A 12,567-nucleotide genomic window follows, 5' to 3' on the forward strand; every position below is an offset into this window, starting at 1 on the left:
GCGACTGGAAAATGACATCTCTTTTGCGCAAAGACATTAATGAACTAGTCTTCTACATTCACAATCTAGCTATGGCTAAGATGATCTTAACTGAAAAATACCACTATGTATTAAGGTAAATGCATGGTAAGGTGGACTACTTTCTAACTTTTTAAGTACTACTTTACACTATATTTATGTATCTCTAACAAAGAAACCAAGTGCTTTTCATATATTTTAGCAACTCTTGGACTAACCTAAAGCACTTTTAACTTTTCTCTTTATGATGCATGGAGATGTGCTAAAAGTTGTTAAAATCCACTATCGGGGACACTGGTATCCTGCACTTATCCATTGGTCTCGAGTTAGGATTCTCAGTGTAAAAAGCCTAAGCTGGATCGGTGGATAGTCTTGTATCTTTTTCCTTTCTTCTTCTTCTTCTTTTTCTAATATAAAAGATGGCTTTAATTTTTTTTTTGACATCCACAATGATAAAGCCACATTGTTAAGAGTTGCCATTGGCATACCATAAATGATGAAGCTTGAGTCACAAATTGTTTTTTTTGGTGCTATTCTACCTAACCATAAATGAGGTGGAAGAGTGATAGGACAAGGCATCACACAACCGCTCATATATGGGTGTGGAAACAATCATGTGCACTGGCATTAGACAAACAAGAGCTTTCTTTTCTAACCAAACAAAATAAAGGTAATTCTTGAAAGTAATCTAGATTTGTTAGAATAGGACAAAATTTCATGAATATAGTTTTTTTAATTATTTGAAAGTAAAGGCAATGCCAAGTTCCAACCTAATTTTTTTAAGTTACAACCGGAAAAATACCTAGCAAATTGTGGATTTTAAGCATTCACATAACCACTCTTATTTTGAGACACTCATTTGTAGCTACATGCAACGACAACCAAACGTGAAATTTGCTTTTGGGGCATGAGGTTTGCATGGATAGCAAAGATTGCGACTCCACTTTGATGCATGGTTGTCTTAAGGAAGTGTGCACGTTTTCACACTTGGTGGGTGGAGAAGGACACGAAGCTTGCGTGTGAATGTGAGTTTGGTACTACATTTTAGAATGCATATTTTTAGTGATTTATGGGAGACCGTTTCATCAAAGGGAGGGCAGCCTGGAGATAGAAGGGGCTTGGCGGCCGGGATTTTGTATTTAATTGGTGCCATTGTTGTCGCTATCGCTATCACTACCACTACCACTACGAGGGTATATAAATTATAGAGGCAAAGGTAGCACGCGCGCTCAGTGAAAAAAAAAATAGGTAAATTAATTATCCATTTATGAAAGTCGCAATTTATTTTTATTGGGAGGGTGGGCGTCGAGGCTAGAAGAAGTCTGTGCAAGATTCCCACTCGCCGCCCCCCCCCCTCCCTTTCTCTTCTTTTCACACGGCCCGAGAATATTTTTGGCTCTTCTAATCCTAATTATTAGGTCATTATACGGCAGTAGATGAGCGTCCCCTCCTTTCGAGGTTCCGTCTGCGTTTTTGCTTCTCAGTACTGCTCCTGATCATCATCATATAATCATCATCATGATCTGGATAATCCTACTGGTTCAAGGCCAACACGGTAATGTAATTTGTAGTTTGCAAGACAATTAGTTGTACACTATATAAAAAGTGTGCGTGTGTGTGTGTGTGTATATATATATATATATATACACTCATAAATATATACATGTGTGTATATATATATATATACACTCATAAATATAAATATAAATATATCTATATATATATATACAAAATTAAATTGTACACTATAAAAAGGGTGCGTGTATATGTATATATACACTATATACATACATCTATATATACTCAAAAATATATATATATCTAAATCTCTCTCTATATATATATACATGTATGTATATTTACATTTATGAGTATATATATATATATATACACATGTATATTAAATATATACATGTATACATATACCCCTCAGTGCCCTCACGTCATCTGCACTTCCTTGTGCTAATTCTCACAGATGCTCTTCCCACACCAGCACTCCATCCGCCCATAGCTGGCTAGCTAGCCAAGCAGCTTCAAGCTCCTCCACGCTTCGGTTCATTATATTTCTGCCCTTCAAATATTTCCTTTTCTTTTTCACGGAAAAAGCCAGCCGGCCATCTCTAGCCGTTGATTTCCTTCCCAGGCGCGCACTACCTCTTGTCTTGCAGCATCATAATTTGCAGCGTGCCGGTTGATCTAGCAGTACATTGAAGCTTTACTTGCCCGTACCAAAGGCAAGGATGAGGTGAGCCAATTACTTCCACGACACAGCAGGCAGCAGGCTGGCCTCTCCTGCTGCTGCTGCTCTGCTAGTAGTGCTAGTAGTACTCGGTACCCTGACCCTTGATTGCTTATCGAACATGGAGTTGTCTTTCTACTAGTTGTCACGTGCTAAGACACAAGCTCCGCCATGGCCCGTCCACGATATATTTAGTTGCTTGCATCCTACTGGACAAGAACACAGCATTATATACAGCGGCCCTCCTGCAAAGGCACCACCCACCCAGGTGCCGCTGCTGCTTCTGTTGTTGCAGCGACATTGCCGCACCAAGCCATGTTCCCAGAAGAAGGTGCAGACCCAGACAACCCTCTCGCCCCAGACAGACAACCACCTCTACCAATCAGCAGCAGCAGCAGCACTTCTGAGATCGCAAGCCACCCTCACCTGCACCAGCATCAGCAACAGGTCAGTGTCAACCTATGGCCGCCTGTTTCTCATTACTCTGCAGACATGGCTGGTCGCGCAGAAAGGCTGATGTTGGAGGGATTATCGAGGCACCAATTTTTGCAAGCTGCATCTAACACAAGAGAGGAGCAACTGCTATTGCAGCAACCTCCGCCTCCTCGGCCTCCTTCTGCTACTGCTGCTGCAAGCATGCTCGGGGATACACTTAATCTACCTCTCTCGATGCCTGAAGAGCAGTTATATAGTGAACAGTTTCTGCGTTCTTACAACAAGGGTGGACAATTTCCTCTTGATCCTAGAATATATATTGAGAACATTTATCCAAATCAGGAGCAGATTCAATTTGCAAGCCAGCATAATTCCGGGTTGAGCCGGAGTTTGGAGAGCTTAGGCAGATCAGCTGGCGGCACAAGTGAGTATGCGTCAATTCTGAACCTTTGTATAAGGTTAAGCTTAGTCTAATTTATGACTGATGATTACTTCTTGCCTTACATTATCTCATGATCTTGTTGTATAGACGAGTCGGCGATTACTGGAGCTGCAGCGGCTGCTGCACGTTACGAGGAGGCATGCACGCCAAGACCACGATGGTGCCCTACTCAAGAGCAGATTCAGATCTTGGAGTCCCTCTTCAATTCCGGAACCACTACACCCTCGCGTGACATGATTGTGGACATCGCCGCCCAGCTTCGAAAATATGGCACCATCGCAGAGGCCAATGTCTTCTACTGGTTCCAAAACCGCAAGGCAAGGGCCAAGAGAAAACTGCACCCACCACCACTACCGAGTCATGCACCTCCAGGCTCTAGTAATGAAGAGAGATCACCATCAGATCACCACGCAGAGGGTGGTGGTAGTAGTAGAAGTAGTACAACTGCTCTTGCTGGTGAGACTCACACTAAGATTAGAAGGGTTTCTTTGAAACCAGCATCCTCCTCTCCCATAAGCTCCACCTCTCCACCCGAGTTAGCTGGCTCGACGGTGTCTGCGGCTCGACCGCAACAGCAGCAGCAACAACCCAAACCTATGCTAATTAGTCCCCTCCATCAAGAGACTTTACTTGTGCCTAATCGCAACACCAGCAAGCCCCCCCATCAAGATAATCAGGCCGCTTTGCTCTGGCCTCACCAGCAATTGGGAAGATTGGAAGAGGGAGTCGAATCCAGTGGTTCCTCTCTCCATAGCTACCTCCACATGGGATTATCTTTGTTTAGGAGCCCTAGTCCTGGGCAGCATGGTAATTTGCAGCTTATTGATCCTAGAATATCCTTGTCTCTTGCACCTCCTGCACAGCACCACCACCAACAACCACCACAACCAGCTGGTCGTGGCCAACCTGCTGTATTGAACTATGTCACACCGTCTGATGATCAATTCTTACAAGCAACTAGCAAAGGTACTGAGTCATTTTTCATGCATTACAACACACTCCCTCTTTCGCTATCCCATTTCATTGCAATGTCATGCAGGAATGCAACCTTCATGACAGAACCGAGCTAAGCAAGGATCCTTATAGAGTCTTTGTTGAGGCAACTCTTACATGTTAGACTTTTGTGACACAGGAATCTTGCTGATTAACCCAAGAAGTTCTTTAAGAGAAAATTCAATGTTTGATGCTAGCTGTAGTAGCAGCGTGAACCCGGCCTTCTTTTCGCGCGTTGAGACTAGCAGGCCGTCAGCTATTAGTGGAGTGGAATGCAATCAATTGGGAGATCCGCTTCCTCAGGTAATGCAGCTAACCCACATCTTTGGCTCGTTCCTTTTCGTGATCAAAGAATCAATAGAATATCAGCGGCCATTTGACCTAAACTCCTTGCAGTCTTCCCTCCCTCTTGCTAGGACAGGTGACGACCAAGCAACAAGGTTATCAGTACCCACTTTGCCAGATGGGGAAGATCACCTCCAGCTCTGGGAAGAACTTGATCCTTCCAATAACTTGGGTTGGAGCGGGCACAACCAACATTAGAGAGAGTGGGACTTTAATGTCGGTCCCATGCTTTTTTGAGGTGTAATCTGATGCATGCTTCAAACAATCCTGTGTTTGAGGCTTACGTTGAGGGATTGACAAATGAGACCATCTTTTTGATTTAAATCTCTCTCTTGCTCTCTGTCACACACTCTCTCTCTCTCTCTCACACACACACACACTCTCTCTCTCTCTCTCTCTCTCTCTCTCTCTCACACACACACACACACACACACACACACACACACACACACATCCCTATTTGTGAGTAGTCTTGTGTTTTTTTTTCATGTTTATTATGAGTGCTTAAAGTGTCTACTCTACTTTTATTAACTTGCCACAGGTTTGTCACTTCAATCTTACCCATTGGTAATTTGACTCTTTAAGAGTTTCTCCACTATGCTAAAAGTGGAATTTCTCCTCTATGTTTTAAATGGGGGTAGTTTGGGTAGCTAATTAGCTAAGTTCATTTTTCTCTCTTTGTGGGTAGCTTGTAGAGTTTCTCCTCTATGTTATAAGTGTGGTTTCTCCTCTATGTTAAAAATGTGTGTAGCTTGGGTGTCTAATTATTGAAGTTCATTGTGCTTTTTTGTGCTTGCCTTTGGTTATACCTTGTAAGTTTCTAGACGCCTTCAATAATTCATCTACAACATCTACACGAGGAAACTATTCTCTACATTTATCCATTGAACATCTACACGAGGAAACTATTCTCTACATTTATCCATTGAACTTGCATGTCCTTTTGATGAAGGCATGTGAATAATCAAAGTGCGTAAACTTGATGTCTTGGTCATATGAAACCTCTTTAATAACAATATTCAAGTTTTAATTTAGCATTTTAATGCCTTTGAGTAAGGCATATATTCTTATCCCTCGTTGAGGAGCGCCACATTATCACTTGTTCTACCAAATTACATGATTATAACATGAAAACATGAGTGATTATAACAACACCATATAAACACTTAATTTGAGGAGCACACATACAATAACCTAAGGGTAATACCTTCAAGAGTTTCATTTCCAACAAAGGCCTTATATCAATTGTGCACTGACAATAATGGAAAATGGCTAAATTTATATGTTTTTTGTGATAGCGCGTGTGCACACACACACACACACATGATAAGAGGCCTTGTTCTTCATGAAGTCACAAGAATACTAGGCTCAAATTTTTGAGGTGCCACAACATCCTCATATAAAAATATATTCTTGAAACTTTCACTCTAATTAATTTTATTTTTTGGTAATAATAATGTTCACGAATACTCCATAGAAATACTTTGTCATCTCTTTTTAGGTACTTACTTCCAATAAGAAGCCACTACGTCTCAAGCTCTCATCTTTATTGACTTGGCATTGTTGTAAATTTTGAACCTATTGTTCATTGGATGAAAAATGAAGTATCCTATTGGCGTGCATCATGTGCCGAACATTACAAAGAACTTAATTTCTATTAGATAAAAGATTGAGCATGGGTTTATAAGTGACATTTTTTCCTCACGGATGTTATTATGGAAGATTCAATAATTAATGCCACTTGAATCAAGAAAATAAGCATTGGAAGAAAGTTCACATTGGTGGATGTAAGCATGTATGAAGTCAAGGTTGTAATGTTTGCATATGATACATGAGCAATTGTAGACATTGGTATTTGGCATAAACACATTAGACATGTCAATATTCAAAGCTAAAGAATATGTAGGCTAAAAGTATTAAAATAGATTTGTGAAAGTTTAAAGTGCATGGAATTCATAGAGTATGTGAAGCATGCCAATTAGGTAAGCAAGTTAATCATGCATTTTTACATGACTAATACAAGTATTACTACAAGTTTGCCAAAGTTTAAAGTTTATGGAATGCACAGAGTATGTGTGTGTGCCAATTAAGTAAGTAAGTTAAGCGTACATTTTTACATGATAAGCATGCAATTCAATGAACTTTAGATGTGGTCCATGCTAATGTTTAGGGTAAAATAAAGATGACATCACAAGATGCTATTATTATGTATCTTTCATTGATGACCACACTAGGAGATTGTGGGTGTATATCATGAAACAAAAAACTAAAGTTTTTACTGACTTTTAAAAATGCAAATCTATGGTAGAGAAAAATAAAGGCATACGCACATAAAATGTTTAAGGTCAGATAGTGACAGAATATTTCTCTAATAAATTATGTGATTTTTTGGGAGAGCATGGTATAAAGAAGCAAGAAGTTATGTAAATTTTCATCGAAGTAGGGTAGATTTTATTGAAAGGTAGAAAGTCTATTCAAAAGTACCTATAAACCTTTTGGTTTTACCAAAGGTCATAAACAAAAATTTGGATCCAAAGATTACTATTTGGATTGCCAAAAATTCCCTTTCGTGCACTTGAGAGGAAGAAACATTTTGGGAAATAGACGATAGTGCTTTAAATTACCAAGGATCTTCCTACCAATGGATACAAGAGACTATACCGCATTTCCCCCTCACACAGCATGCCCATGGGAGTCACATTAGATTGGGCACACACACTCTAGAAAGCTAGACGCCCTCATCTTGTCGGACCTCGATTGTTGAGAATGTAAGCTTATCGTCAACAACTGGTGGATATAGCATTAGATGTGTGGATAGTAGTCTAGTAGTGTGTGGATAATAATGGCCATGCCCAACTAGCCAAGTGTGTGGACATTAAAACTAGGAATATGTAATTTTGGTGAAGGAGAATGAAGCTAGCTATGAGGCTTCTCTGTATTGTGTGAGATGGATTAATGAGAGAAATTAGGATTTGTTATGGTTTTTTCACAACAACAAGACAAAGCACCTACAGACGCGCACACAGACGCGTTTACTTAACTAAAAAAAAACTTACGGGCGCGTCTATTTTCACGTCTATCAACGCATCTACAGACCCGTGTCTAAAAGCGTGTTTAAAAGGTAGAAAATAGACGCACCTATAAACGGACCTATATATGTGCATATAGACGTGCAAATAGACAGTCGGGGAAAAATTTAAAAAACATAGAAACACGCAAATAGACACCTGTATAGACATGTTTATACACGCCAACCAGACCAGAGTAGACGCATTTATAGACGCACAAATAGACGCATTTTGAACAGACAAACGCGTGTATAGACGCGTTTATAGACGCACTGCAGAATATTTTTTAAATTTTGTGTGCTTTAACAGAATGCTGTGTATGTTGTGTATGCTATGTAGTTACAGGAATCCCATTTCCACATTGTGTAATTCAATTCTTACAGCCAATCGCATTTTAATTGGCGCTCTTGCAAGCATGTCTATAGCTGACATTAATTACAATTCCAAATAAAAACATTATAACTTCGAAACGTTTAGTTACAAGGCATTAATTGATAGCTCAAAAAGTGCTTGTATGTACATATAGCATGTATGTACATATAGCACGAAGCTAAGCCACGTCCTGTGGCTTCAAGTACAAAAAATAAGAGGAGTGTATATACAAGAGGCACGAAGCCAAGCCAGTGGTGGCTAAGTACAAAAAAGAGTAGCTAGCACTACTCCTCGCTCCCTTCTGTGCTCCCTTCTCCGCCTCCTTCCTCGTCTTCATCCTCATCTTCTTGTGCAGGGTCCTGTAAACAAGGGACAACATATATCAATGTATGAAAAATCAAATCTTTATTTATAATATTGACATTATTTAATCACTTTCAAATACCTCGAGAGACTCTCCAGTAGCCCGGATATACTGCTCCTCAGTAATCAACCCGTCATTATAGAAGTGCCTCCATGTATCTCCTCTGCGATGGTGGCGGTGGTAGGCTGTCTCGACCGGAGTAGGGTACCTACCCACGATATCAAGCTGCAAGATGACACAATTTGCAGAGGGGTTAGTACAAAGAAACAACCTCCTAACTAATAAACTACATAAACAATATAATTTGAGATCGATACTTACAAACTGGGCCTCCCATGATTCAACACCCCCTGCTCCAAAATGTACGCTTCCATAATATCGCTCCATTTGGATCTTTCGTGCCTCCACGTGCTTTAGACGGGGTTCCTCCTTCGCTGACTTAATTGCTTTCTTCCACTCACGCTTGTGAGCGGTGTGGGGCGGGCCCCTTGGTGGTTGACCTCCCTAGAGCCTGGCAAGCTCCACTAGTGCATGCCTCTTAAGCGAAGATCTTTTATTGCTAAGTATCGAAACAATCTTTGACTTGGCCCATTTATCTGTGAACTAAACATTGGGGGGGTTAGGATACCTAGAGCGAACAACAGCGAGTCTCATCCGCTAACCTCTTTGGTTGATCTTTGTAGTGAATAAAGAAATCTTTGTAATTGTTAGCAATTAGAGAGCGCATGAAGGCCATGATGTCCTTCCCCCCTGCATCCATCAAGATGCCTCCTGTCTGAGTGATGTCATAGTAGATCGTACCATCACCAGGAGGCACATCTTGATCATTTGAATCATTCTCACCCCCACCACCACCCACCCAAAGCACTGTGCCATGCATCCCCCTCCGCTCTCCCTGCTACTACGCTTGCTATTGTGTCGTGTCGAGAGCTACTACGCTGGCCACTTGTAGCTGCTGGAGAACCAAGTCTCGAGGGCACGGGAGTATGCCGATGGCTCTGCGAGGCAGAAGGGTCTCCTGACGGCATGGGGGAAGGGACATAGGACGGCATGGGGGAAGGGTCTCGGCTATGTAGCCGGCTGGGCTGTGTTGACTCCACTGGGGTAATCTCAAAAGGTGTGGGGTTGGGGTGGTTTGGAGTCTGTAGTGCCGACTCCTGGGGGGTGTTTAGAGTACCCGTCATGTAGCCATATAACTCCGCAGGACTGGGAGGGTGCCCCAAAAGGTGATATAAGTCCCGAAAGATGGATTCCCGAGGATCAGGTGAGCCTAAAGCGCTTCCTGGTAACATGATGAACTGGAAAAAAGAAAAAAAGAAGATTACTGATGATGAACTAAACTGAGAAAAAGAAGAGAAAAAGAGAGAAGGAAAGAGAGTAGAAAAGGCATGCACAGCGGGGATAAAAGAGAGGAGAAAGGAGAGGAAAAGAGGGGAGAAAAATTGGGGGTAAAAGAGAGAAAAAGAGAGGAGAATAGAGAAAAAAGAGGGGGAAAAGAAGGAAAAGAGAGGAGAAAGGAGAGGAAAAGAAGGAAAAGAAGGAAAAGAGAGGAGAAAAAAAGAAGGAAAAGAAGGAAAAGAGAGGAGAAAAAAAGAGAAAAAGAGAGGAGGTGAGAGGGGGAAAAAAAGAGAAAAAAACACAGCGTCTATCTGCGCGTTTAACAGCACATCTATACATGCGGCTACCTGTTTCCAACACAGAGTAGACACATCTATAGACGCGGCTACCTGTTTCCAGCACAGAGCAGACATGTCTATATACGCGATTTTAGACGCTTCCTCAGATGCGTCTATAGACGCGTTCTGGTGACAGACATACTATTCAAAAAGACGAAAAGGACATGCATTGCGCTCGACGTGCCCGACACAAAAACACAGTTGTTGTACAAAAACAGTCGTTTCAAAGAGAGCAAAGAACAAAGAGTATCTAAAATGGCATCTAACAGTGCGTCTAAAACCGCGTACCACACAAAACAAACGCGGTTTTAGACGCGCCACAGAGTTTTTAGATTAAATATTTGACATAAGAGTAATTTTTTTGGGTTCTTTATTTGTAGGATATCTAGCTCCAGTGAGGATGAATCCCTTCATATCCACCATCGTGAAATGTGGTTGGAGCAAAAAATCAAATGTATGTGTGATCGATGTCGAAGAAACATGTATCGTGCACGCAGGATTACACTCAATCACATCTCAAAGTATGGAGAATGGGGTGCGACTGTAAACATGGTAAGTGTTAAAGAGTTAAGGTTGATTGAGATACCTATGGGTGTTCATATGTTTGAGTTATGATCCCGTTTTAATTTGATACAGGATGCTGTGCCACACCCGCATATGTTGCCCTATGCTCGTCGTGAGGAGGCAAAGCGTCAGCGATATGAGGTGGGATCTTCAGGAGGGATCGTTAACGGATGCATGGAGTGATGGTGATAGTAGCCCTCCGCCATTACCTCATGAAGCCGTGGAGGAGGAGGTGTTTGATGATATGGTGTGGGATTTATGTGTCCATCAATCCGAAGGGAGGGATGATAGCATGGAGCAAGACGATCTTTTTACAGTAGCATCGACTCCACTGTTTGAGGGGTGCACATTCTCTGTTCTACGTGCCTCCCTTGAGTTACTAAACTTGCAAACCATCTATGGATGGAGCAATGCAAGTTTGAATGCATTCCTCAAGTAAGCTTTAAAGTCTATTTTGCAAACATGGTGAACTATGCTAGTGGGTTAATTACTCAAATGCTTTTCCTCATTTATGGTCTTCATGTGCAGGCTATTGTGTAAAATGCTTCCAAGGGAGAATAAATTACTAACCTCAAGAGATATGGCAAGGCAACATGTGACCTCTCTTGGAGGATTAGATTACAAGCGCATCCATGCATGCGTCAACGATTGCGTTTTGTTTCGTGGACTACATAAGGATGCAAGAGAGTGTCCTACTTGTGGAGAGGCAAGATATAGAGCAGATCTCAAAACGTGCCTCTCGTAAGGTTCTGCGACATTTTCCCATAATCCCTCGCATCCAACATATGTTCAAGTGCAAATCCATTGCAGAGCTCATGTCATGGCATTCCTCCCATCGATCAACCAATGGCAAGTGGAGAACTCCCGCAGACACTCTTGCGTGGAAGAATATTGAAGACACATGGCCAAGCTTCAAGGAAGAACCTAGGAGCTTGAGACTTGGGATTGGGTATAGACGATGTGAATCCATTTGGTCCATTTGGGCAATGCAAGTAAGCTTTAAAGTCTATTTTGCAAACATGGTGAACTATGCTAGTGGGTTAATTACTCAAATGCTTTTCCTCATTTATGGTCTTCATGTGCAGGCTATTGTATAAAATGCTTCCAAGGGAGAATAAATTACTAACCTCAAGAGATATGGCAAGGCAACATGTGACCTCGCTTGGCGGATTAGATTACAAGCGCATCCATGCATGCGTCAACGATTGCGTTTTGTTTCGTGGACTACATAAGGATGCAAGAGAGTGTCCTACTTGTGGAGAGGCAAGATATAGAGCAGATCTCAAAACGTGCCTCTCGTAAGGTTCTGCGACATTTTCCCATAATCCCTCGCATCCAACATATGTTCCATTGCAGAGCTCATGTCATGGCATTCCTCCCATCGATCAACCAATGGCAAGTGGAGAACTCCCGCAGACACTCTTGCGTGGAAGAATATTGAAGACACATGGCCAAGCTTCAAGGAAGAACCTAGGAGCTTGAGACTTGGGATTGGGTATAGACGGTGTGAATCCATTTGGTCTCAAAAGCACCTCTTACAGTGTATGGCCAGTGATATTGGTGAATTATAATCTTCCACCCTCTATGGCGATTAAGAAAGGACATGTTATGTTATCCCTTCTAATTCCAGGGAAACATAAAGTCAAAAATCCTGTGGAGCCTTTGATTGACGAGCTAGAGATACTTTGGAGAGGTATCGAGGTGCATGATGTGAGCAGGTCTCCCTCGTCACGAGACTTCAACTGCAAAGCAATCTTGATGTGGACGATGCATGACTTCCTAGGCTATGGCGAGTGTTCAGGTAAGCATTGCACTTCTAATTATGAGTAGGCAAAGGATGTGGCACCCTAAACCCACCTTCAACTCTTAATTGCGTCTATTGTTCAGGTCTCACTACATCGGGTCATCGGGTTACCATGCATGTCCTGTTTGTGGTCCTTTGCTTGTTGCCTCATGGGCAGACGCATTGAATAAGGTCATCTATGATGAGAATCACCATCGATTTCTCCCACCTCATCATCATAGATATGTTGCCCCTTGGAATGAAGTCC

General features: G+C 41.9%; 1 protein-coding gene across 3 annotated transcripts; it reads left to right on the forward strand.

The window, feature by feature from the left end:
- Positions 1 to 1,988: 1,988 nt before the first annotated feature.
- On the forward strand, positions 1,989 to 4,886 carry LOC147621311 (uncharacterized). 3 transcript variants are annotated; one of them, XM_086824533.1, is made up of 4 exons: positions 1,989 to 3,116; positions 3,222 to 4,100; positions 4,267 to 4,430; positions 4,549 to 4,886. In XM_086824533.1, exons 1-4 carry the CDS (start codon positions 2,573 to 2,575, stop codon positions 4,714 to 4,716), a joined length of 1,755 nt encoding a protein of 584 aa, XP_086680659.1. In that variant the 5' UTR covers positions 1,989 to 2,572; the 3' UTR covers positions 4,717 to 4,886. The 3 variants fall into 3 exon arrangements, with proteins under 3 accessions (XP_086680659.1, XP_086680660.1, XP_086680661.1); XM_086824534.1 differs by having other exon boundaries at positions 4,524 to 4,884; XM_086824535.1 differs by having other exon boundaries at positions 4,544 to 4,679.
- Positions 4,887 to 12,567: the final 7,681 nt, after the last annotated feature.

This window comes from Cibotium barometz, chromosome 30 (genome assembly GCF_041138505.1).
Source record: "Cibotium barometz isolate CiBa-2024 chromosome 30, ASM4113850v1, whole genome shotgun sequence".
Lineage (NCBI taxonomy): Eukaryota > Viridiplantae > Streptophyta > Polypodiopsida > Cyatheales > Cibotiaceae > Cibotium > Cibotium barometz.

Excerpts from the sequence above, each read along its gene's own strand:
- LOC147621311 (XM_086824533.1), top strand. The coding sequence starts at position 2,573 with ATGTTCCCAGAAGAAGGTGCAGACCCAGACAACCCTCTCGCCCCAGAC. Across the intron at positions 3,117-3,221 it reads CAGATCAGCTGGCGGCACAA|ACGAGTCGGCGATTACTGGA; the intron begins GTGAGTATGCGT and ends CTTGTTGTATAG. Across the intron at positions 4,431-4,548 it reads TGGGAGATCCGCTTCCTCAG|GTGACGACCAAGCAACAAGG; the intron begins GTAATGCAGCTA and ends TTGCTAGGACAG.